Below are 26259 nucleotides of genomic sequence, written 5' to 3'. Positions count from 1 at the left end.
GGCCATCAAGTCCAACCCCCTGCACAATGCAGGAAATTCACAACTACCTCCCCCCTCCACACTCCTAGTGACCAGAAGATGGCCAAGATGCCCTCCCTCTCATCATCTGCCTAAGGTCACAGAATCAGCATTGCTGACAGATGGCCATCTAACCTCTTAAAAACCTCCAGGGAAGGAGAGCTTACCACCTCCCGAGGAAGCCTGTTCCACTGAGGAACCGCTCTGACTGTTAGAAAATTCTTCCTAATGTCTAGATGGAAACTCTTTTGATTTAATTCCAACCCGTTGGTTCTGGTCCGACCTTCTTGAGCAACAGAAAACAACTCGGCACCCTCCTCTACATGACAGCCCTTCAAGTACTTGAACATGGTTATCATATCTCCTCTCAGTCTTCTCCTCTCCAGGCTAAACATACCCAGCTCCCTCAACCTTTCCTCATAGGACTCGGTCTCCAGACCCCTCACCATCTGTGTTGCCCTTCTCTGGACACGTTCCAGCTTGTCTACATCTTTCTTAAATTGTGGTGCCCAAAACTGATGGCAAAAATGATAGTAGCAATTAATACCCCTCTCCTCCTCCTCCTCCTCCTCCAATGACAATAACATTCAGCACTTGCGTGTATGAGTAAAACGCAGTCAAGTTGCAGCTGACTTATGGCGACCATACAGGGCTTTCAAGGCATGTGATGAAGCACAGGTGGTTTGCCATCGCCTTCCTCTGCAAAGTCTTCCTTGGTGGTCTCCCATCCAAGTACTGACCACGCCTTCGCTTCCACAATCTGACGAGATCGGGCTATACTTTACCGTTCCACATCCCAGCACTTATATAGAACTGTTTAATGTTCTCAACACTTCATGTTAGTACAGTCCAGATGGGTGTACCTAGTACAACATCTTCTTTCCCAGTGTAGCCAACCTAGATGCTTTTGGAAAACCCTAAAGACTTAACAAACAGCTGTCCCCTGTCATGTAACTCTTTCCCCGAGCAACAGGTCCTCATTGCCTTTAAATGCAGAAGTTCCCTTTAGCGATCAGAGCTAATAGCCAATCTTCTATGAATTTATCTAACCCAATTTAATGCCGTCTATGCTATTGGCTATAGCCACACCTTCTAGCAGTTTTAGAACATACATAATCACGGTTATAAACACTGTATAATTTGGGCATATACATATTACAGAGAGGAGGCTAAGAAAGAAAGAGGGGCTCTCTAAATCTCTGTCCCTGCAGTGCAGTGGTCTTCAACCGTTCCAGATCTGGGATCCATCTTTAACCCTCAATGGTTGCATGAAGCCCACTGAGTTTAGACCACGGGACAAGAAGTCATGTGACATGACAGCCACATGCCAGGGAGAGAGAGCACTAGAGTTATGACCTCGCTGATGTCATCCGTACCCCAAGGAGCAGGCCAACCCAGACAAGGACAAGAAACACAACCAAAACACCAGGAGGAGCGCCACAAGGAGGAATGAGTCAAGGGGCCAGAATCGTGGAGGAATGCTCTCCTTCGAACTGAGGTAGTTCTACTCCTCTCCTCGGGGAAAGGCAGGAGGCATAACACCCTTGCTCTACCCATGCAGACTAGCACCAGGTCCTTCTAAAAAAACAAAGGGGAGTTATTCTATTGGGGCTTGCAACCCAACAGGTAGAGCTTCACAACTGTAGGGGGGGCGGTCCTGCTGCTCTCTTGCCTCTTAGTGTCCCCCTAGGTAATCCCACTGCCCACTGGGGGGTGGTACTGCCCACTTTGTGAACCAGTGAATTAAAGGATTTCCCAGTCAACCGCTCGCATTCTTCATTCGCATTCAAACGCTGTCGCACCGCATCATTTCTCAAACAGTTACAGCAAAACCGAGTGTTCTCTCAAGCAGGAGTTCTTTTTCTTACAGTATAAGCGCACGCTCCATCGTAACTGAAGACACAGGTGTTTTTTTTTTAAAAAATAAGGTAGAAAGAGCAGAGAATAATATACGTACTGTAAGGGACACATTCATACTGCACTTCCAGGTACTTGTACGTTCCCGGGCAAGGGTCAGGAAAGATGTCCGGGCCAGCGACTACCGCACACTGCGTCCGGTTGCTGCACCTGAAAGTCAAAGAGGAAGAGGCTGAGTCAAAACGGGATACACCAGGGAGGGGGAGATCGACACTGCGGATTCAAGTTCAAATAAACAGCTTTTGAAGGAAAACAGCTTCCATCTACAGAGCTAAGTATCCATATTCAAAGGCCGAAAACCTCCCGCAAGGGCACCGATAAGCCAGGAAGGTTAGGCCAACATGAACTCCGAGAAGCAAAGAAATTAACAAGCGGTGCCTTCCGAGGCCGGCACTGTGGCCTTACTCTTTTTTAAAAAAGTAAGGTTTGGCCATTTCTCCTTAACCAACAGATGTCGAATGCATTTTCAAATGTAAAATAGTCTCCACTGAAACGCGATGCCGTGTGTTCCAAGAAAGTCCGGCAAAAGTGACCCGTCAAGCTCTCTACAGAGGGGAGGGGCTGTGGCTCAGTGGTAGAGCATCTGCTTGGCATGCAGAAGGGCCCAGGTTCAATCCCCGGCATCTCCAGTTAAAGGAACCAGGCAAGTAGGTGATGTGAAAGACCTCTGCCTGAGACCCTGGAGAGCTGCTGCCAGTCTGAGTAGACAATACTGACTTTGATGGACTAAGGGTCTGATTCAGTAGAAGGCAGCTTCATGTGTTCAGAGGTTGACGATACTGCCATGCTGCAAAAAGACCTGAACGTTCCCTGGTCATAATTTATAGCACCACGGTGATCATAAGGACAAACACAAAAGCGGTTTGGAGGGTGCGCGGCACAGACGTCCGACAGGATGAAGCAAAGCAGTAACCGCCGGAAACGTTGTGTGCCCCCAATTTCACTCCTCATTTACGACCCTGGGATCATCCTCAGCACAAACGGCCGCATCTCGGACTGAACTCATTTCACTGTGAAGTGGAAATAGTTCATGTATACCTGAGGCTAAACCATGTCTGCCTTAATGAGGAATAAATTTTAGCCTGGCCCTTAATATTAATTAATTAACGAGAGCATCTAGCTCCAAAAAAATCTTTTGATTTTACAGAATGATTCCTAACACCCAATGCTCTTTATCCTTACATGAATAACCAATAATCTCAAGCCCCAGAAACATTCATTTGTTTTCTGTTGGACAATTAGGGTTGCCAACCTCCAGGTACTAGCTGGAGATCTCCTGCTATTACAACTGATCTCCAGCCGATGGAGATCAGTTCCCCTGGAGAAAATGGCCACTTTGGCAATTGGCCTCTATGGCATTGAAGAAGAAGAAGAGTTGGTTTTTATATGCCAACTTTCTCTACCATTTAAGGGAGCCTCAAACCGGCTTACAATCACCTTCCCTTCCCCTCCCCACAACAGACACCCTGTGAGGAAGGTGAAGCTGAGAGTATGTGACTAGCCCAAGGTCACCCAGCTGGCTTCATGTGAAGGAGTGGGAAAACAAACCCAGTTCACCAGATTAGCCTCTGCTGCTCATGTGGAGGAGTGGGGAATCAAACCCAGTTCTCCTGATCAGACTCCACCGCTCCAAACCGCCGCTCTTAACCACTATACCACGCTGGCTCCCATTGAAGTCCCTCCCCTCCCCAAACCCCACCCTCCTCATGCTCTGCCCCAAAAACCTTCGGCCAGTGGCGAAGAGGGACTTAGCAACCCTATGGATGATGCAGGTCACCTAATGGCCATCACACGTAAGGGACAGAGATGAGCACCGTTTCTGATACAAGAATAGTTACGGAAATCTTTAATCGTTAGAAAGTCTGCTTTAATCTGGCAGGTCCCAATTCTGATACAGTTTTAACACACACAAAAAACATTATCACCAGCTGAATCCCGAAAAATGTTACAGAACACCTTCCTGGGGAACCACATTCTGACCCACAGTGGATCGACACCTGCAGTTCCTAAAAGCAAGGATAATTCCAGAGTTTCTGCAGACTTCCATGCACCTGAGGGTGGAAAAGTAAAAAATGTGGTGGAAATAAAGGGATGAGTTTTGCGAGTCTCTGGGCTAGCCCAATCTTGTCAGATCTCAGAAGCTAAGCAGGGTCGGCCCTGGTTAGTACTTGGATGGGAATCCGCCAAGGAAGCCCAGGGTTGCTATGAACACACGAAGCTGCCTTCTACTGAATCAGACCCTTGGTCCATCCAAGTGAGTATTATCTACTCAGACTGGCAGCAGCTCTCCAGGGTCTCAGGCGGCGGTCTTTCACATCACCTACCTGCTTAGTCCCTTTAACTGGAGATGCCAGGGGTTGAACCTGGGACCTTCTGCATGCCAAGCAGATGCTCTACCACTGAGCCCCAGCCCACATCAGAGGCAGGCAATGGCAAAACACCTCTGAACATCTCTTGCCTTGAAAACCCTATGGGGTCGGGTGAGACTTGATGGCAACCCCCATCCTCCAAAAAAAAACACAAAACCCAGTAACAAATCCAGCAGTTATATTGTGGTTACTTGGGGTTAGGTAGGTTGGCTGATCTATCATGGTGCTAATTGGTCGGCTTTCAAAAAGAGGTACTCATTTTTTATGCTGCCCCTTCTCTACAGAGCTGAGAGCAACACGCAAGATTCTCCTTTCCCATGTTGACTGTACTTATGGGAGGGGCTGTGGCTCAGTGGTAGAGCTACGTGCACTTAAGATCCCAGGTTCAACCCCCAGCTTCTCCAGTTAAAAGGGTTCAGGTAGGAGGTGATGTGAAACACTTCTGCCCCAGACCCTGCCACTCTGAGGAGACAAGACCAAAGGTTTGACTCAGAATAAGATAGTTTCGCATCTTCATTGCGTTTCTGAAAAACGTTTTTTTTTAGACTATGACATTTATGAGTTTACAAGCTTAGCAAAGTTACGAATTATGAAATGGAAGCAGAGTATACATTTCCAAGAAGAGATAGCATTTCACAGTAAACAGTCCATTCATATTGATTTTATATTCTCCGTTTCGCAAAGGGAAGCTTTTCTGTAAAATAAAAAAAAAAAAAAAATCTGTTGCTGAATTCATAGTCAACAATGCAACATAACTAACTTCCGTGGTTTTATGAATATTGCTTTACAGCACATGAGAAAGAGAGAGCGAGAATGGGGGAGAGAGAGAGCAGACTATTATCATTTTTTTTTAAAAAAAGACAAGTTTTGCCAGGTATTCAGATTGCATTTAAGGAGTGGGCAACTTCTTCAGAATCTTCCTGCTTACATTTCCTCTTTGAGCTGATGGAAACAAACCCTCCTATGGGTAAGCTGGATTGATTCATGAAGATTTTGTGTTTGTATGAGGTTTAAGTCATTTGGATTTTTAATACTGTAAGTCGGTCTTCCAGGCAACTGAAAGTACTGTTTTACCCTCCCATGAAACTATGTAGTTTTTTTTTAATGTTACTTCTGTATTACTAAATTTATGTATTTGTTTTGCTCATGACCTGTTTTTCTGCGAGCATAGGGAACAGAATAAAAAAATATGTAGTATTTTATGTAGTCTACGGGTGCCAACTTTGGGTTAGGAAATTCCTGGAGATTTGAGGGTGGAGTTTGAGGAGGGGAGGGAGCTCAGCAGGGTACGATGTCATCAAATCCACCCTCCAAAGCAGCCATTTTTTACAAGGGAACTGATCTATGTCATCTGGAGAGCAGTTGTAATTCTGGGAGATCTCCACACCCCACATGGAGATTGGCAACCCTAATGTGGTCTAATAAACTTCCAATAATGAGAGAAAAAGTCACAGAAGAGTCATTTAGAGTAGGGCTTCTTAAACTTTTCCCACTCGTGACTGCTTTTCGCCCGAGAATTTTTTATGTGACCCCGGGTATATAGGTATATAAAATAGGTACACAAATCAAACGTCTACTGATAATAGATCACAAAGTAATTTATTTTGAAACAATTCTTTGGTATACCTTTTACTGTGGCCAAAGTTTTTGTGACACCCCCCCCCCACATTTAGTTACGCGACCCCATATGGGGTCTCAACCCACAGTTTAAGAAGCTTTGATTTAGAGAAGTGGTTCCCAAACGTTTCGGACCACCGCCCCCTTGGTCCCACAAACTCAACCCCAGTGCCCCCTACCCTATAATAAAAAGCATTATTCAAAATAAGGGTTTGCCTGACTCACTAAAGAAGATAATAACAATAAAATTTCAAAACAGTAACAATTAATTGTACGTCTATTAAAAATCAAATTAAAACTTTTTTAGTTGAAATTTATTCAATAAAACTGATGAACTTAATCCAGTGGTACCAGCTCTTCAAAGTCAGGAAAAAAATTCCGATAGTTTCCATCAAATTTGCCAGCACGGTGCCATAGCTCGATCTATTGTAAATTAGTGAACAACACAGTTGAAGGGGCCCACCTCTAGCGACCTCCCTGCTGCCCTCTTGGCTCTTAGTGCCCTCCTAGGTAATCCCACTGCCTCCCTGGGGGTGGCACTGCCCACTTTGGGAACCACTGATTTAGAGGAACCCTATCCAGGCATCACAATAATTTCAAGGCTGTAGCACTCTTCCCCACGTCCCCCGCTGCCGCCGCCCCAGTCGTGGTTTCTGTTGACACTTATGGTAACCGTGATCCTATGTGCCACCAGCAAACATGTAATTAGCATTTAGTGTTAGAAAGCGATGTCTTTCTCTGGAGGGGGAAACAAGATGTACCTGATGACACTTTAACCCTGCTTCCAGTACTGATTCCTGACACGACGGATGGGGCTGATCGCTGACCTCCTCCCTTCCAAATAACCTAACCTGTTCTGAGGAGACACTTTTTATTAATATCCGGTTTGGTGATATCGTTTTAACAATTTAACACAGATACAGAAAACAGAGAGCTGAGTTACTTGGGGATGCTGAACGTATGAGTTTCTTCTCTAGGGGAGGTCTATACCAGAGCTGAATTTTGATGATATAGGATAATATTTGGCGGGTCTTTTTTAATTGATCTTCGATTGGTCCGACAGTGCTTTTTCTCCTCAACGGTCAGATTTACATTTGTTCAATCCTCAGTCAAGAACGTGTCTATCATCAAAATGCGTGTATGTCAATATCTGGAAGAGTAATTAATAATTGCTAAAATGCATTCAATAAATCAAATAACTTATAGTTAAGCTGTTGCTGTTTTGCATTGCCGATCCTGCTTTTGTATACTTTTGATTCAGCTCTACTGATAGCATAAAATGTCAGGTGGGAGACCAGCTGGCTCCTTATTCACATAGCCAATGGTTATTGTTTAGTAGCCAGCAAGTGGACCAACTTCTCCTACCTAAAATGTCTTGAAGCTAGGAGATCGGTTGCAATAGCAAGAGATCTCCAGCTAGTACCTGGAGGGGTCTGGCAACTCTAGGCTTATGCTGCAAGTAAACACCACTTGTTCTATCTATTATGTTAATTGTAATAGGAATCTTATTGATTCTAGATACTGTTGTGTTTTTAATTATTTTAGTATAATATGGCACTATTGTGGTTGGTTGTGAGTCGCTGTGAGCCCCCCTTTGGCTGGGGATGAGGGTGGGTTATAAGAATGAAAAAAATGAAATAAATACACTGTTAAGAGTAGACGTACAGAAACTGGGGTGAAAATCCCTGTTCTGCCCGAAAGCTAACTTTGAACCAACAGCAGTCTCTCAGTCTAACGTACCTCATAGGATTGGTATGACGGTAAAATGTAATAACCCCATATATCCCACCATGAGTGGACAATACATAGAGAGGGGTGGCTCAGTTTGTAGAGCATCTGCTTGGCATGCAGAAGGTCTCAGGTTCAATCCCCGGCATCTCAAGTTAAAGGGACTAGGCAAGTAGGTGATGGGAAAGACCCCTGCCTGAGACCCTGGAGAGCCATTGCCGGTCTGAGTAGACAATACTGAATTTGATGGACCAAGGGTCTGATTCAGTAGAAGGCAGCTTCATGTGTTCAGTACATGACAATATTTTCAATTACAATATTTACAAGAATTAGAAATATTTTTAATTACAACAGTAATTGTACGACCAGTCTGCTTTTGTTTACGGTATTTTTTTCAAAATATATGCTTTTGCTTAATTAAAACGTTTATTGCTAACTCTACCTCATCTTTAAAACAATCAAAGCAGCAAACTAGGGCTGTCGATTCGGTTCGTCCCAAACCGAAAAACAGCCGAATTTCCCCTGATTTGGCGGTTTTTCGGTTCGGGACGAACCGAACTCAAAAAAGGCGGGAAAATGGGGAGCCAAATTCAGCGAGTTCGGGGTGTTTGCGAATAAATTCGGCAAATTCAGGGTCTGTTCCCCCCCCCACGAGCCTTTATGGGGCTTCCCTGAAAGCGCGTGGGGGCCAAATTTTACCCCGAACTCCGGATCTCGCGCCGAATTTCGCGGATCCGAAGCAGGGTTCGGACTTCGGCACAGCCCAAATTTAAATGGGCCGAATTTTGCCGAAGCTGAACTTACCGAATTTTTTTTCAACAGCCCTACAGCAAACGTAGTTTCATCAAACTGCAGAAACACTATTGCAATTAATGCAATTAAAACCACGAGCACTCTATTTAGGCAGCCGACAAATAAATGGCACGACAAACCTGGAACACCTACCTAAACAGAAAACGTTTACAGAAGTTCATCACCCTTCATAGAGATAATAGAGATCATAGAATCATAAGAGTTGGAAGGGACCACCAGGGTCATCTAGTCCAACCCCTTGCACAATGCAGGAAATTAACAACTACCTCCCCCCACACCCCCATACTTCATGCCCAGAAGATGGCCAAGATGCCCTCCCTCTCATCATCTGCTGAAGGTCATAGAATCATCATTGCTGACAGATGGCCATCTAGCCTTTTCTTAAAAACCTCCAGGGAAGAAGAGCTCACCACCTCCCAAAGAAGCCTGTTTCATTGAGGAACCGCTCTAACTGACAGAAAGTTCTTCCTGATGTCTAGATGGAAACTCCTCTGATTTAATGTCAACCCATTGGTTCTGGTCCGACCTTCTGGGGCAACAGAAAACAACTCGGCACTATCCTCTCTATGACAGCCCTTCAAGTACTTGCAGATGGTTATCATATCCCCTCTCAGTCTTCTCCTCTTCAGGCTAAACATACCCAGCTCCTTCAACCTTTCCTCATAGGACTTGGTCTAGATAGATGTTAGGACACTTCTATGGGGAAGGAAGGCCTGTGGTGTAGTGACAGAGCATCTGCTTGGCACGCAGGATGTCCTGGGTTCAATCCCTGGCATCTCCAGCTAAAAGGTTCAGGTAGGACGTGGTGTGAAAGACCTCCGCCTGAGACCCTGGACAGCCACTGCCGGTCTGAGTAGACAATACTGACTTTGACGGAATTTCCTGCATTGTGCAGGGGGTTGGACTAGATGACCCTGGTGACCCCTTCTGAGATAAAAACCCTGTTCTCCCAGAGACCTCTCAGAGTTCAACTCCTTCAGCATTCGCTGTTCTATGTCACTTTAGCCGCAACTCCAGAAAGCAAAGTGGATTGATCTGAATCACGGCAATTTAAACCATAATTTAAGCCACCAAGCAAGAAAGCCCAGTTTAATTATTGATTTAAATCCATTTCCCCCCATTTATTATTTAGACATTTCCTAAATAAAGCTGCATACTAATTGGCTGTAGTAGTATAAGAAAAGTATTGATTTAAAACCGAATGGGGCCTCTACACAACCTCAGAAAGGACACCATAAGTTTCACAAATAGCAGTTGGAACCAGACTAAATTTTCAAGTGGCAGAATAGCTAGGGCTGCCAACCTCCAGGTAGTAGCTGGAGATCTACTACTACAACTGCTCTCCAGCTGATAGGGATCAGTTCCCCTGGAGAAAATGGCCGCGTTGGCAATTGGACTCTGTGGCATTGAAGTCCCTCCCCTCCTCAAACCCCGCCCTCCTTAGGCCCCGCCCCCAAAATCTCCCAGTATTTCCCAACCCAGAGTTGGCAACTGTAAGAATAGCACTTTGCTGCCTCTCCCTTACAATTTGGGTTGCGAGATTCCAGGTGGGGCCTTGGAGATGTCCCAGAATCAGAGCTGATTTTTATGCAACAGGTATCAGTTCCCCTGGAGAAAATGGCTGCTTTGGATGGTGGAGTCTATGGCATTATACCCCACTGAGGTCTCACCCCTCCCAGCGTGGTGTAGGAGTTAAGAGCGGTGGTTTGGAGCGGTGGAGTCTGATTTGGAGAACCGGGTTTGTTTCCCCACTCAAAGGTGATTGTAAGCCGGTTTGATTCTTTCTTAAGTGGAAGAGAAAGTTGGCATATAAAAACCAACTCTTCTTCTTCTTCTTCTTCTTCTTCTTTGAGATGATTTGTCAATGTGCATTTATGAATGGATTTGGAGGTTCTTATGCATATTGCAATACAAATACACGTTTACTATTTATATAATTTCACAAAGATTCTTTAATATACATATTTTAGTATACATAATATACATATTGTTATTCATAGTTTGTAATGCATGGGGATCCAATTGCTTTATGATATCACTGTATATATGCAGTTTTGATTGCAATTTTGATTGCTGTATCCATTTAGCCTGAAGAGGAGAAGACTGAGAGGGGATATGAGAACCATCTTCAAGTACTTGAAGGGCTGTCATAGAGAGGATAGTGCCGAGTTGTTTTCTGTTGCCCCAGAAGGTCAGACCAGAACCAACGGGTTGAAATTAAATCAAAAGAGTTTCCGTCTAGACATTAGGAAGAATTTTCTAACAGTCAGAGCGGTTCCTCAGTGGAACAGGCTTCCTCGGGAGGTGGTGAGCTCTCCTTCCCTGGAGGTTTTTAAGCAGAGGCTAGATGGCCATCTGTCAGCAGTGCTGATTCTATGACTGTAGGCAGTTCATGAGAGAGAGGCCATCTTGGCCATCTTCTGGGCATGGAGTAGGCGTTGCTGGGTGTGTGTAGGAGAAGTAGTTGTGAAATTCCTGCATTGTGCAGGGGGTTAGACTAGACGACCCTGGTGGTCCCTTCCAACTCTATGATTCTATAGTCATCAGTGCCACTATTTTTTGCTACAATCTTGTTACTTGGCACGAGTCCCCCTTTTTTTTACCACCTGAAGGTTGGCAAACCTAGCCTGATGCCAGTTTAAAATGACATCATGCCAAGAGCAGCTGTTCAAAAAACGAGCAAGAAGAATTTCCGTATTAGCTGCACACTTAAATGTGTGGAATTTGGTTTTTAAACCCAGGGCCCAACAAGACAGGAAGCTGGCCTGGAAGGACTTCTCTCTCAAGCAGAATGCAAAAAAAAAAAAAAAAAAAGGAAAAAAAGAAAAAGAAAAAAAAACCCACAAAACAATCTTCTGTCAAAATCAGAGCCGACTGATTATTTTAATGAGAGCCGGATTTATATGCTGGTGAACAGAGAGAGCTTTAAATATTCTTGAGCTTCTTCAATGAAAAGCAATCCGACCCAAAAGCTGTAGGCAGCCGGAGATATAATTAAAAGCTGTCAATAAACTGACTGCATTCAGCATGTGGCAGGACTCGCCTATGGAAGCACTGCGCAATTCAGATAATGACTTCACAGCGCCGGCCAGAAAGCCATTAGCTTCATAATCCAAAAGATCGGGGAAGGACAATAAATAAGGGAGCTTTCCTGATGAAGAAAAACGGCAGATAATCTGGATTTTCATCTCTGATTAGAACGTGAGCCTTTGCCTCTGTGGGGACACGACGGTCCTCCTGAAGGAAGGCCTTGTTTTGGAGCATTAGCAGAGAATTAGACCCGCTTCACGCAGCAGGGCTGCAGGAGCAAATGGAAGGCATGAACTAAAATGCACACATTGAATTTTGTGACTTCTCCTGTTTATCAGGCCACAGCAGATCCATGTTGGGCTTTTAAATGAACACTGCCCTTTGCTTCCAACTATGCTCCTGTAAGGCATTTACTTTTTATTTAAGGTTAATTTGGAAGTATTGATCAGGAAGAATAAATATCTTACTGATTTATTCTTAACCTAAAAGCGTCCAACCAGACGTCTTGTTCAGTTCTCCAAGTGGATGTGTGTGTACAACGGTTCCCTTTTGCCTAGGGTTGCCAGGTCCCCCCTCTCCTCCGGTGGGAGGTTTTTGGGGTGGAGGTGAGGCAAGATCATGCGCACCAACGTGACCGCGTCACTTCCGTTTTACATCCAAAAGCGCCGCATCGCAAGGGGCCTTTGCCACTCAAATGGGGAGTTTGAGTGGTAAAAGGCCTGTTGCGATGCGGCATTTCCAGGTGTAAACTCATCGCAAGGGGCTGTTTACCACGCAAACTCCCAGTTGCGATGTGGCACTTCCGGATGTAAACCGGAGGTGACGTGGCGGCGGGCAGGCATCCGTGCACACATTGCCCGCTGACCCTCAGCTGGTTGGCGGGCAGCCAGGTGGATTGGCGGGGGTTTGCCCACCACCACCAAGCACTTGGCAACCCTACATTTGCTTGCTTATGTAAGGAAACCTCCAGGTAGTTTTGGCCCTTGCCCGCCAATGCCTGCCTGATCGGCGGGTGGAAATTGGGGCCAAACATACAGGAAGTTCTACTTACAGGAAGTTTTGACCATAGAGATCCTGGCGATTCCTATGGCCTTGAAGTCCCTCCCCTCCCCAAACCTCGCCCTCCTCAGGCTCCGCCCCAAAAACCACCTGTAGCGAAGAGGGACCTGGCAACCCTACCTCACATAGTCTTAAATTTTTTTCAGCTTCATCAACAGGGTTGCCAACCTCCAGGTGGTTGGTAATCAAAAATAGGCTACAAGTACAAAAAGGAGTGTGTGGACTCAAAGTTATGCACTTGCAAAAGGCTCAATAAAGCAGTATACACGCAATAAATTGCACAAAAAATCTATTCAGTGGAACAACCTCTAAATAAGAAGGGACAGGGTCCGTAACAATACAACATGAGCAAAGGAACGTGAGAATTTCACAATTCAAACTTCCAGATAAAGGTAGAATTACATGCAAAGACGGATAATTTACACGCGCGTCGGCGCTCATGAAATGAAACGGTAAGTTTCACATGAAGCAACGGAATAATTTTCAAACGTTCCTTTGCTCATGTTGTATTGTTACAGACCCTGTCCCTTCTTATTTAGAGGTTGTTCCTCTGAATAGATTTTTTGTGCAATTTATTGAATGTATACTGCTTTATTGAGCCTTTTGCAAGTGCATAACTTTGAGTCCACAACCTCCAGGTAGTAGCTGGAGATCTCCTGCTATTACAACTGATCTCCAGCCGATAGAGATCAGTTCACCTGGAGAAAATGGCTCCTTTGGCAATTGGACTCTATGGCACTGAAGTCCCTCCCCTCCCCAAACCCTGCCCTTTTCAGGCTGCACCCCAAAAACCTCCCGCCGATTGTGAAGACGGACCTGGCAACCCTATTCATCAATGAAAAGCAGTGTTTGTGTATGTACACGCAAGCATATTTGTGTGCGAAGGAGTGAGACTTCTTTTACTCAACAGACATTACGGTGGGAGAGCGCATCTTACAAATCAGACTTCAGCATTAATGAATTTGCTGTGCTGTTTGCATGAATTAATTACACCGGAAGCCGTTTCCTCCTTAAATTCTACTACTGTTTTCCCATTTCACCCAATGAGCTCAGCACATCTAAGCAGGCTTCTGTGTGCGCACAAGTTGCTCGCTTGGGGGCTGTGGGCATAAACCTGATGCCCATTTCAATGTGCACCTGAGCGTGGATGCCAGTTATCTTCACGGCACAGCATTTTACTAAGAGCCGTGAGCATGTGAATGCGCCCCCTCCTTCCCCCCATCATGATGCAAAACGCACTGTCAAAATACCTGCAAAAATTGTGCATGGAATGGAATTGCGATACGCGAGTTTCCCCCGTCTCAGTGATGTGTTGAATGTGACATCTACCAATGAGGAGCTCGGGTTTGGAGAGATAGTGTCAGGAAAACTCAAGCTCAAAGTGAGCGGAGGCTGGCAAGGGACGTTTAGAGCGAGGAAAAGGGCGTTTTTGAGGCATGTTGGAAGGAAGAGGGGGAGGAGGGAAACCGTTGGCCTGCTGCTCTGGGAGCATTATGAAATCTTAGCAGGTGACAAAGGTAAGGTGAGGCTGCTTGACTCCTCTTTTGCCCTGGTGTTCTCCCCAAAACAGAACACTGTGCAGCTTCCCAAAAACAGTGTGAATGGTGAGGGGACAGGATTGTAGCTCGAGACTCTTTTTTAAAAAAGTTGGTCAGGGAATACTTAGCTACCTTGAATGTGTTCAAGTCTTCCAGACACCACCTGGGGATTGGCAACCCTGTGTGTGTGTGTGTGTGTGTGTGTGTGTTAAGTGCCATCAAGTTGCTTCCCACTCATGGCGACCCTATGAATCAAAGTCCTCCAAAATGTCCTATCCTTAACAGCCTTGCTCAGATCTTGCAAATTGAGGGCTGTGGCTTCCTTTATAGAGTCAATCCATCTCTTGTTGGGTCTTCCTCTTTTCCTGCTGCCCTCAACTTTTCCTAGCATGATGGTCTTTTCTAGTGACTCTTGTCTTCTCATAATGTGACCAAAATACAATAGTCATTTTAGCTTCTAGGGTCAGTTCAGGCTTGATTTGATCTATAACCCACTGGCAACCCTACTTCCAGGTTATTCCATTGCTGACCTATGAGGGGCAGTCCTCGAAAAGGGAAGCTTCAAGAGGAGATTACACTGTGAGATTGCTGAATTTGAGCTCATTCATAAGTTCAGAACAAGACACACACGCACCGGGCTGAATAGGGACACAGTATCCTTATCCCACTACAGATGCTAATTTTCTGCCCCCAAGTATTTCCTCTCTGCTCTAATCGAGATGGTTACAATGTGCATGGTACCTCTACATCCCAAGTTTCTTCTCTGCAACACCCCTCCAACTTTTTGACTGGGCTATAAGAGCGTAGAGATCTCCATTCCCACTTGTATCTGACGAAGGGAGCTTTGACTCTCGGAAACCTATGCCCCCAAAATCTTGTTGGTCTCTAAGGTGCAACTGTAGTTTCTATACATTTTACGCAAAGCATCAAAAAACAGGTAACCTCATAACCAATGTTCATTGACTTAAAAAATGTGCGAGCAACGTAAGATTTGCATACAAACGAAAGCCTTGAAATGTGTGAAAGAAAGGACTTTGAGCCATCTGAACTGTAAGCAAGGGACCATGATCTAGAGGTGAAAGATTTGGGAATAGAGTTGCCCGCTATGGGTTGAGTAATTCCTGGAGATTTGGCAATGAAGCCCAGGGAGGCACCTCTGCAGGGCATAATGCCACAGAACCCACCAGAGCAGAGATCTCCAGAGCAGCCATTTTCTCCAGGGGCACAAATCCCTCTCGTCTGGAGATCAGCCATTAATTCTGGGAGATCTCCAGCTTCATCTGGAGATTTGGCCACCCTACTTGGGATACCATGACCAATCCTCCGTATTACCGGCCTCATAATCTCCCACTGCGTCTTACAGCCCATCTCGGTCAACGAAAAGGAGTCTGCTTTGCAATTAACGCCAAGGGATCACAAGATTGGAGCACGTAATCCTGCGATTTATGCAGTTCTCAGTCCCTCGGCAGCTGCCGTCCCTGGGCTTGTCTGCTGGGCCTGGGAATAAGCACAAGGCGCCCTCCCTCCCCCCTCTTCCAAAAGCCCAGACAGACGTCGCTGTGGTCCGGTATGCTGGCTCCCATGCAAACGGCTCCTTAATCTGACTCAAATGAAATGCAAGCAGCCGAGGGAAGAAAATGAAACCAGCGGAATCGTTAAGAGAAAATATCTTCCTTACCCTTAATGTTCTAACAGCTTGACAGATGCTTCAGCTGATACCAGGATTGTAAAGGGGGACTTTAAAAAATAATAATCCCTGTATTGTTGTTTTTTGTGTGTGTTTGCAAGAATCAACATCTGGACATTTAATGCCGGCGTAGTTTCTTTTTAGGTACATGTACGAAGCGTGCCCCCCCCCACCCAGCTACATAAATGGATGGATGCCAAGAGGCTAGAAATGACTTACCTCTTGCCAGGGCTGGCGTCAGCGTACACTGAGGTGGGACAGCTGCCAGGGCCTGAGGTTTATGGTAGGGGCCTCTGCTGCCAGCAACCCCCACCCACTCACTTGCTAGCGCAGAGGAGAGCCCTGGGAACTCTCTGCCCACTCCCACCCACAAAATCTGGAACCAGCCCTGCCCCTTGCAACAAACTACTGGTAAGAACATAAGAAAAGCCCTGCTGGATCAGACCCAGGCCCGTCAAGTCCAGCAGTCTGTTCACACAGCGGCCAACCGGGTACCTCTAGGAAGCCCACAAACAAGATGACTGCAGTAGCATCCTGCCTGTGTTCCACAGCACTCAATATAATTATATATAATATAATTATAAGAAGAACAGAAGAAAAGCCCGTGCCGGATCAGACCAAGGCCCATCAAGTCCAGCAGTCTGTTCAGACAGTGGCCAACCAGGTGCCTCTAGAAAGCCCACAAACAAGATGACTGCAGCAGCAGCATCCTGCCTGTGTTCCACAGCACCTAATATAATAGGCATGCTCCTCTGATCCTGGAGAGAATAGGTGTGCATCATGACTAGATTTTCGTTTTGACTAGTAGCCACGGATAGCCTCCTTCATGAACATGCCCACTCCCCTCTTCAAGCCTTCCAAGTTGGCAGCCATCACCACATAAGAACATAAGAAAAGCCCTGCTGGATCAGACCCAGGCCCATCAAGTCCAGCAGTCTGTTCACACAGCACCCAACCAGGTGCCTCTGGGAAGCCCACAAACAAGATGACTGCAGCAGCATCCGGCCTGTGTTCCACAGCACTCAATATAATTATATATAATATAATTATAAGAAGAATAGAAGAAAAGCCCATGCTGGATCAGACCCAGGCCCATCAAGTCCAGCAGTCTGTTCACACAGTGGCCAACCAGGTGCCTCTAGGAAGCCCCCAAACAAGACGATTGCAGCAGCATTATCCTGCCTGCGTTCCACAGCACCTAATATAATAGGCATGCTCCTTTGATCCTGGAGAGAATAGGTATGCATCAAGACTAGTGAGAATAGGTATGGTATCCACAGAGGTGTTAGATTCACTGCAAAAAAACCACAGATGAATCTACCAAAGTAGCATTTGGGGTGGGGGGAACTCACCTGTTGCTCCTTGGGGAATGTATGCTTGCTCCCTAGTGACCCCATAGATATCCTTTAGCCACAGATAAAATGTTCTCGTTGACATCTCACAGATATTACTGGTGTTGTATCTTCAGGACACACTGACCCACAAAAATGGATGTCATGGGGCGGGGAGTGTTTTTGAAAAAGGTTGTTTTTAGGGCTGTCATTCAGTTGACAATTTCTTATTCTATAAAACGCCGGTAGTTCAGTAATTTATTAATTGGTTAGAGGTGCAACGCATACATAGAACCCACTGAATAAGAATCAGAATCAGATTTATTAGTATGGCATATGCCAGTAAAACATTTGTATCATCTATACATGAGATAAAAGATTACATAGATTTTAAAAAGACAATACCTGGCTAAAATTCTTGACTAATATTTAAGAAACTAAAATTCACTAAATATTAAAAGAAAAAAAAATCTAGTTGCCATGACCCAACTTGAAGCAGCGGACATTATATATGACTGCTAATCAGATTCATGAATACGGAGAAGCCATTAAAATATTCATATCAATTACAAAATAGAATTAAAAGATGCAATATCTAAAACTATGGGATATATAATTCTTAAATAGATAAATAACTCATAGAAACCACTGGTCTGAGAAAAGTGTAGTCCCGGTTAGGGTTGTCCGGTTCCTCTTCGCCACCGGCGGGAGATTTTGGTGGCGGAGCCTGAGGAGGGCAGGGTTTGGGGAGGGGCAGGACATCAATGCCATAGAATCCAATGGCCAAAGCGGCCATTTTTCTCCAGGGGAACTGATCTCTGTCGGCTGGAGATCAGTTGAATTAGCAGGAGATCTCCTGCTACTACCTGGCAGTTGGCAACCCTAGATCACAGTTCACAAATTATTAAAACCAAATTGGATGAACGATTAAACAAATTGGAGTGCCTTCTGCCCCTGCCCTCGGAAACGGTTAGCTGTTCCATGTGATCGGCCTGTGAGGAGGGTGTGGGAGGTTACCTGGGGCACGTCCCCGCTCTGAAGACCACCACAGCCACCACCCTCCCCCTCTGTGGTCAGCACCACCCTCATCTTCTCCCCCTCACACATCATCTGCTGCCACACTAACATCTTTTTGGGCTAGGGTTGCCAGGAGGGAGGTTTTTTGGGCAAAGCCTGAGGAGGGCAGGGTTTGGGGAGGGGAGGGACTTCAATGCCATAGAGTCCAATGGCCAAAGCTGCTATTTTCTCCAGGGGAACTGATCTCTATAGGCTGGAGATCAGTTGTAATAGCGGGAGATCTCCAGCTAGGACCTGGACGTTCGGGAGGGCAGTGCATTACATTCGGCGCACGCTCCTGAGCGGCGTTGTCATTCCCAAACCCCAAACCACAATGCTTCCACACCTTCATGGAATTCACACCAAGCCCAGCGGAGCTATGTAGGCCATCCGGGAATGGTGGCACAATGCCCAGGAAGATGGGTCTCCTTGTACCGAGATAATGAACGTCTCTCTCACAGCTGGACAACTGGAGCTTCCATCGCTGGAGGACCGAAGGATGTAAGGCTCTGTGAGCCGATCCATCTTACATTGAGCCCTCTGACAGCTGAAGCATTTCCTAATGAGCGAGAGCCCTGTCACAATGGAGCGCGCCACATTTATCTGTGTCAGGGAACTAGCCTTGCATAGCAATGGGAAAAGAAAGGAGTGGAGGCTGCAGGGTGGTGGCAGCAAAGCGGGCAAGAGGCTGAAATCCAGAGCTTTCTGGCGGAAAGTGATAATTTTGGTATTAATGCTCGGATAAGCATGCCGGGGTGAGGGCTGCACGCTGCGCCGCTGTGCAGAGCCAGCGCAAAAGATTGGGCTTCGCCGCTCTCTGGCACTTAATTCTCAGGGACAGCTTTTCACTTCGAACATCACAGTTCGAAAGGATATTCCGCGAATAGGATACGTTCCCTTGAAGTTCCTCGGATAAAGGATTCGTTAAATGTCTGCCATGTCGTGGGGGAAAGCATTTACCGAAAATATACAAGATGAAGGTCTCCCGTACAGCCCTGCCGGCTGTATGAACGAACCCCCTCTTTGTTTGACATCAGGCGTGAATCTTCGTCCTTCCAGGATATCCCGATGTAGGTCTCGGTTCTGAATGGGAATCAAACCATGGTTTGGAACCCTTGTTTGTGGGAAGGAAACTAACTCCAGCTTGAACAGGCATCTGAATGCAACCATGATCTTTACTCTCCTATCTTAAGAACATAAGAAAGGCCCTGCTGGATCAGACCAAGCCCCATCAAGTCCAGCAGTCTGCTCACACGGTGGCCAACCAGGTGTCTCCAGGAAGCCCACAAACAAGACAACTGCAGCAGCAGCATCCTGTGTACCACAGCACCTAATGTAACACGCATGCTCCTCTGATCCTGGAGAGAACAGGTATGCATGATACATGACTAGTATCCATTTTGACTAGTAGCCATGAATAGCCCTCTCCTCCATGAACATGCCCACTCCCCTCTTAAAGCCTTCCAAGTTGGCAGCCATCACCACATCCTGGGGCAGGGAGTTCCACAATTTAACTATGAGAGAGGTCTGAGAGCAGTCATAGTTTCCCCAGCTTCCTTGCTTAAAAGGAAAAGCAGGATCCCAAGCCAATGACAAAAGGAGATACTTGCATATTCTGAATGGAAAATTCATGTTCATATAATCTCCAGTTTTTGGTATACAAGGTTAAATCCTTCATCATCAGAATTTATTTTATTTTACTTATCTGTTTAAAACATTTTTTTATGTTGCCTTTCCACCCAATCAGGGTCCCCAAGGCACACATGAACACATGAAGCTGCCTTCTACTGAATCAGAACCTTGGTCCATCAAAGTCCATATTGTCTGCTCTGACCGGCAGCGGCTCTCCAGGGTTTCAGGCATGGGTCTTTCACATCACCTGCTTGCCTACTCCCTTTAACTGGAGATGCCGGGGATTGAACCTGGGACCTTGCGCATGCCAAGCAGAGGCTCTACCACTGAGCCACAGCAAACAACATTTAAAACTGTGAACTATAAACAATGTAATTGATAAATCAACTGAAGCTTTAACTGCCAAGACTGAAGAACACGCTGAAGCAGGAGAGACAGATCAGCGCCCTCCTTCCTGCATACAACTTAAGGACATTTCAACCCAAAAGCAGTTGTCTGTCCTGCTTTGTGCATATAACGGTAGCAGCTAGTTTGTATTCTGCAGCGAAACCGCTGTGTGGTTCGCTTCTAGCAATAAGAACAACAGGTGATTGAAGCTGACAGCATTTAGTTAATATCAGCAAGTATGACTACCATCCTAAGCGGAGTTACACCCTTCTAAGTCCTTTGAAGTCAATGGATTTAGAAGGGTGTGACTCTGCCTAGTGTGTCTTTTAAATTTGGAGCATCCACAATATTAATAGGAACATTTTTTTCCTAGGTATTTTTGCTGGCGGCTGCAAGATTTTCTAACATGGAGTCCTCTGCAACATTCCCCCACTGATGAAAAACAAAATTATGAAGAGAAAGTGTAAAAGTGATGCATATTGAGGCAAAAAATCCCAACTTCACATATACACCGATGGGATCTGTGCTGGCAGCAACAGACCAAGAAAAGGAACTTGGGGTGGTAGAGGATCGCTCGATGAAGATGTCAACCCAGTGTGCGGCTGCTGTGAAAAAGGCAAATTCCACGCTGGCCGTAATTAGACGAGGAATAGAGAATAAAACTGCTGCTATCATACAGCCTTCTATGGTGAGACCACACCTAGAATACTGTGTACAGTTCTAGTCGCCACAACTCGAAAAGGATATTGCAGACCTTGAGAGGGTGACGAAGAGCAACCAAAATGATCAGGGGACTAGAGCAACTGCCCTATGAGAAGCAGTTAAAACACTTAGGGCTGTTTAGCTTGGAAAGAAGGTGGTTAAGGGGAGACATGATAGAGGTCTATAAAATTATGCATGGTTTGGAGAGAGTGGACAGGGATAATTTTTTCTCCCTCTCCCATAATACTAGAACACGGGGTCATCTGCTGAAGCTGGAGGGTGAGAGATTCAAAACAGATCAAAGGAAGTATTTCTTCACACGACGCATAGTTAAATTGTGGAACTCCCTCCCCAGGATGTGGTGATGGCTGCCAACTTGGAAGGCTTTTAGAAAGGAGTGAACATGTTCATGGAGGATAGGGCTATCCATGGCTACTAGTCAAAATGGATACTAGTCATGATACATTCCTATTCTGTCCAGGATCAGAGGAGCATGCCTATTATCTTAGGTGCTGTGGAACAGAGGCAGGATAATGCTGCTGCAGTCCTCTTGTTTGTGGGCTCCCTAGAGGCACCTGGTTGGCCACTGTGTAAACAGGCTGATGGACTTGATGGGCCTTGGTCTGATCCAGCATGGCCGTTCTTATGTTCTTATGAAGAGGGCCTGTCTCATCCTTGCCTTCGCACACCGAGTGGCGGTTTTGTTCCTAAGATTTCAGGTTGTGTGTGTGTAAAGTGCCTTCAAGTCGCAGCCGACTCATGGCGACCCCTTTTTGGGGGTTTTCATGGCAAGAGACTAACAGAGGTGGTTTGGCAGTGCCTTCCTCTGCACAGCAACCCTGTTGGTCTCCTATCCAAATACTAACCAGGACTGACCCTGCTTAGCTTCTGAGATCTGACGAGATCAGGTTAGCCTGGGACATCGATTTCAGGTTATCTCACATGAAAGAGGGATGGTGTCCCTCTTTCACTTTTCAACCCTTGGGATCTGGAGATATGCAGTGTATTACATCTTATTAGAAAGCCTAATGGTCAGCCAACGGAAATCTCGAGTTGGTCGGCAGTTTGAACTAGCACGGCTGAACCTCACGCTGTAAACTAACATGCCAAAAGTTTCTCGTCTTTACATCACTCAGTCAAACTCCCCATTAAGTAGAGTTGAAGCCTCAGGTTTGGACAGAAATCTAATCTTAGGCAGCATCTTGAATCCGAACATGCAACGCTTTCTTACCGTGAATCAGATTGTTGGTCCGTCAAGGTCAATATTATCTGCTCAGACTGGCAGAGACTCTCCGGGGGATCAGTCAGAGGTATTTCCCATCAACTGGTATCTGATCCCTTTAATTGGAGATGCCGGGGATTGAATCTGGGACCCACTGCATGCCGAGCAGATGCTCTGCCACTGAGCCACGGACCCTCCCTTTCCACATATCTTTCTCATTTTTCTGAGGGTTGCTTGTTCCATATTTTCTGTATTATTATTTTTTGTCAGGCATCTAGCTGATTGGCCACTGGATATTTGATTAATTGTTAGGGTTGCAAGGTCCCTCTTGGCGACTGGTGGGAGGTTTTAGCGGCGGAGCCTCAGGAGGGTGGGGTTTGGGGGAGGGGAGGGACTTCAATGCCATAGAGTCCAATTGCCAAAGCAGCCATTTTCTCCAGGGGAACTGATCTCTATTGTCTGGAGATCAGTTGTAATAGCAGGAGATCTCCAGCTACTACCTGGAGGTTGGCAACCCTATTCTGGCTCTCCATAAAACAATAAAATCAATCATAAATAACCACACCAAAACATTAGATGGCCCTCAGTAGGGAATAGTTGCTGCTGAGAAGCACTGCAGACGGACATTCCCCCCCCATTGATCGTAAATGTATGGGGTTGCCAACCTCCAGGTACTAGCTGGAGATCTCCTGCTATTACAACTGATCTCCAGCTGATAGAGACCAGTTCCCCTGGAGAAAATGGTTGCTTCGGCAATTGGACTCTACGGCATCGAAGCCCCCTCCCCTCCCCAAACCCCACCCTCCCCAGGCTCTGCCCCAAAAACCTCCCACCAGTGGCGAAGAGGGACCTGGCAAAGATGGAAGAAAAAATGGGGGGAAGGGAAGGGAGGGAGGGCAGAAAGCCTGAAAGGAGAGGGGAGCTGTCAAAATGGCATCCATGGAGCGCTAACACAACCACCAGAGACCTTTATGACTGCAGGGTTTTTTTTTTAATGCAGGGAAGGTTAAAGAAAACACACGACTCCTGAAGACAGCAATTAAAAGAGCAGTGGACCCCCCTGGCTCCAGAGCCTCCGTGTTGATTAATTAGGACCAAAGTGGCCATGCAAACCCTGCAGTCTCCAGGGGAAAGACCACTTAGCTATCCAAAAATCCGGCATTTCTGTTTAACGCTCGAGTATCAGCTCAACAGATGTGAAAGCGACAAATCTATTACTTGGCGCTGACCTATATTAGACTGTACCACTTTTTCTTTTTCACAAAGAGACTGGATGTAATTAAGCCTTTCATTCTTAATAACATCAAACAACAGCTAGAACAACAAACTCTCCCCCCTTCCCCCCCCCAGAAGATTGCGGTTGTGGAAGATGTCTTGGATCGCTACACAAAGGGACTTGAATGGATTGCAAAACTACAGGAGTATGCAACGATGTCAAGACGAACAAGAAAACTGATTGACGATTATAAGCAGGGATGGCAATCATTTTTCGATAGATATGAATGACAAAACCAGGCTTAAATGAAATCTTAAACAGATATGATTATCGTATTTACAATAACGGGGCTAACATTAGCTTCATATAAATAGAGATACAGCTATTAGTAGAACTTCATGTTGGTAACAGTATTATAAAACAGAAATGAAGTATTAATGAGTTACGGATATTAGTCCAATGTTGTATTCTTACAAGAGATTCTATTTTGGGGGGAAGAACAAGCTGACAGGTTATCTTGGGCACGGACAAAACAAAATCAAATGTTTTATTTCCCCCACTTATCTTTTCCTTTTCTTTTTTCTGTACCCCCTATTAAAAATTTTGTTTAAAAAGTGACTTGCTGCGCTTGAGCCACGCAATTTTGAATTTGCTGCACCTCACGGAGGATTACAGTTTGGTGATATGAAAAGAAAAGGATAGCACAATTTGTTATGCACATAGATACTTAAAAAAGAAAAACATAACCAGTTGTTTCCAGGGGGGGAAACCTTCTCTGTACCTCCGCAGACATCAAAATCTTTGCAATTTCCCTAAAACACCCAGCCGCTTCCACAGCGCCCGCGGGGACCTAATTTTGACGCACCCTGGAGAGATGATGCAATTTCTCACACGGCTCAATCTCACCCTCTTTGAAGGATGAAGACACTCCCCGATAAAGGGCGTGATGACTGCATTATCATCATCCTTGGTGTTTTGCTAACAGCAGCAGCAATAGGGCCATGAAAAAGCATGAAGCTTTATAACATAATGTAAGAAAGCCGCTCCGTGCCCTAAGAAGTGTGCAATGTAAACTTCAAACAGGGATTGGATGGCGGAGTTTTGCGAACACGCGGCTTTGCTCCAAAAGTCTCAGATTCTGCAAGCTCAGGATTAAACCGCACTGGCCTTTTTAATTCTGCATTAACACCTCCGCTGAGGGGAGAAGGCAAATTTGGGGCTGTGGCTCAGTGGTGGTGGTGGTGGAGGAGGAGGAGGAGGAGGAGAAGAAGAAGAAGAAGGAGTTGCAAACTTTCTCTACCAAACCAGCTTACAATCACCTCCCCTTCCCCCCCCCCCCACAACAGACACCCTGAGCTGAGAGAGTTCCAAGAGAGCTGTGACTAGCCCAAGGTCACGCAGCTGGCTTCATGCGGAGGAGTAGGGAAACAAATCCAATTCACCAGATTAGTGTCCGCCACTCATGTGGAGGAGCAGGGAATCAAACCTGGTTCTCCGGGTCAGAGTCCACCACTCTGAAACGCTGCACCACGCTGGCTCCCCCCTCGCTTTCTATATAGATGCTCTACGTATATGCACGCGGTTGTCCCTGAAGCGAGTGGCAGCTGCGGCAGAGAGGTCTCGCGGGGCGAGGAAGAGCTGTCTGTTTCCTTCTGCAGCATTCCCAGAAGTCTAATTATAGAGATGCGGTTGCGTCAGCTTGAGAGAAAGGTATTCTCCCGACAGTCCACCCCGAATCTCTCTACAGGAAAGAGTAAAAAGCAGGTGGGGCCCCCAAGTGTGAGGAGTTTTGGCACACTTCCTGAACTGGCCTGTGTTTTTGCCAATGCCGCGCTTACGGCTGCATAAATAACACGAAGGCGCAAATGCTGGACTCAAAAGGTAAAAAACAAAACAGCAAAAAGCGACCTGCGCAAATAACCTATGTGCCTAGGCAGCTCATCTGTATTATTACAGTCGATGACCAATAGGTATATAAAGAAAACATTAATTACAGAAATAATAAAATTTACATACAAACGATCTTGTTAAAAGAGCCAGCGTGGGGTAGTGGTTAAGAGCGGTGGTTTGGAGCGGTGGACTCTGATCTGGAGAACCGGGTTCGATTCCCCACTCCTCCACTTGAGCGGCGGACCCTAGTCTGGTGAGCTGGATTTGTTTCCCCGCTCCTACACATGAAGCCAGCTGGGTGACCTTGGGCTAGCCACAGCTCTCTCAGCTCCACCTACCTCACAGGGTGTCAGTTGTGGGGAGGGGAAGGGAAGGTGATTGTAAACGGGTTTGGTTCTCCCTTAAGGGGTAGAGAAAGTCGACATATGAAAACCAACTCTTCCTAAAACACAGGATCGTCTTAATAGATACCACCTAAAACTAGCCATATCTTTCAGCAATTAAACACTGCAATATTTCTCCTGGGCAAATGCTAGAGATTAAGTCATTCCAGGGATGAAAATCTCCGCCAGTCTTCGGGATTACTAAAGGCCCTTCTCAATTTTTCTGTGATTACTGACCTGGGTGCAAAACTGGGCAACCGATCGAGTCATTTGGTGGTTCTTATCTGACGGAAGATATTCAAGTCTGATTTTGTTAGATCTTCCGGGGAACCTTTCTAGCAACAGTCCGATAGTTTCGCTACGAATTTTATTGTGTAAGGTACACTCGAATAACAGGTGCTCGATCGATTCTATTTCATTTTGTGGGCAGACACATCGTCTCTGTTCATAAGGGATTTTCTTGAATCTTCCCTCCGGTACTGCAAGGGGGTAGGGGTATTACTTCTGGCTAGTGTGAACGCCCTCCTGGCCTTGTTAGATTCCAAAAAGTATAAATAAGCATCCGGGGCTGCTATATATCTAACATTTTCAGGTGAGATAAATCCAGGAGCAGCCGTGATGTCTAGTTGCCTCTCTACATCAATTACCCTCTGCTTTATTTCAT

The 26259-nt window shown here is 45.9% G+C and overlaps 1 protein-coding gene across 9 annotated transcripts in view; it reads right to left on the bottom strand.

Moving 5' to 3' along the window:
- The window catches only part of ADGRL3 (adhesion G protein-coupled receptor L3), a 496674-nt gene that overhangs the window by 361005 nt on the left and 109410 nt on the right, over positions 1-26259 (bottom strand). For all 9 annotated transcript variants that reach the window (XM_056849204.1, XM_056849205.1, XM_056849196.1 and 6 more), the window contains exon 3: positions 1976-2085. In XM_056849204.1, coding sequence (XP_056705182.1) covers positions 1976-2085 — 110 coding nt within the window. The remainder of the gene's footprint in view (positions 1-1975; positions 2086-26259) is intronic.

The sequence above is a fragment of the Euleptes europaea genome, chromosome 4 (assembly GCF_029931775.1).
Source record: "Euleptes europaea isolate rEulEur1 chromosome 4, rEulEur1.hap1, whole genome shotgun sequence".
Classification (NCBI taxonomy): domain Eukaryota; kingdom Metazoa; phylum Chordata; class Lepidosauria; order Squamata; family Sphaerodactylidae; genus Euleptes; species Euleptes europaea.
This window is presented reverse-complemented; position numbering and strand designations above follow the sequence as displayed.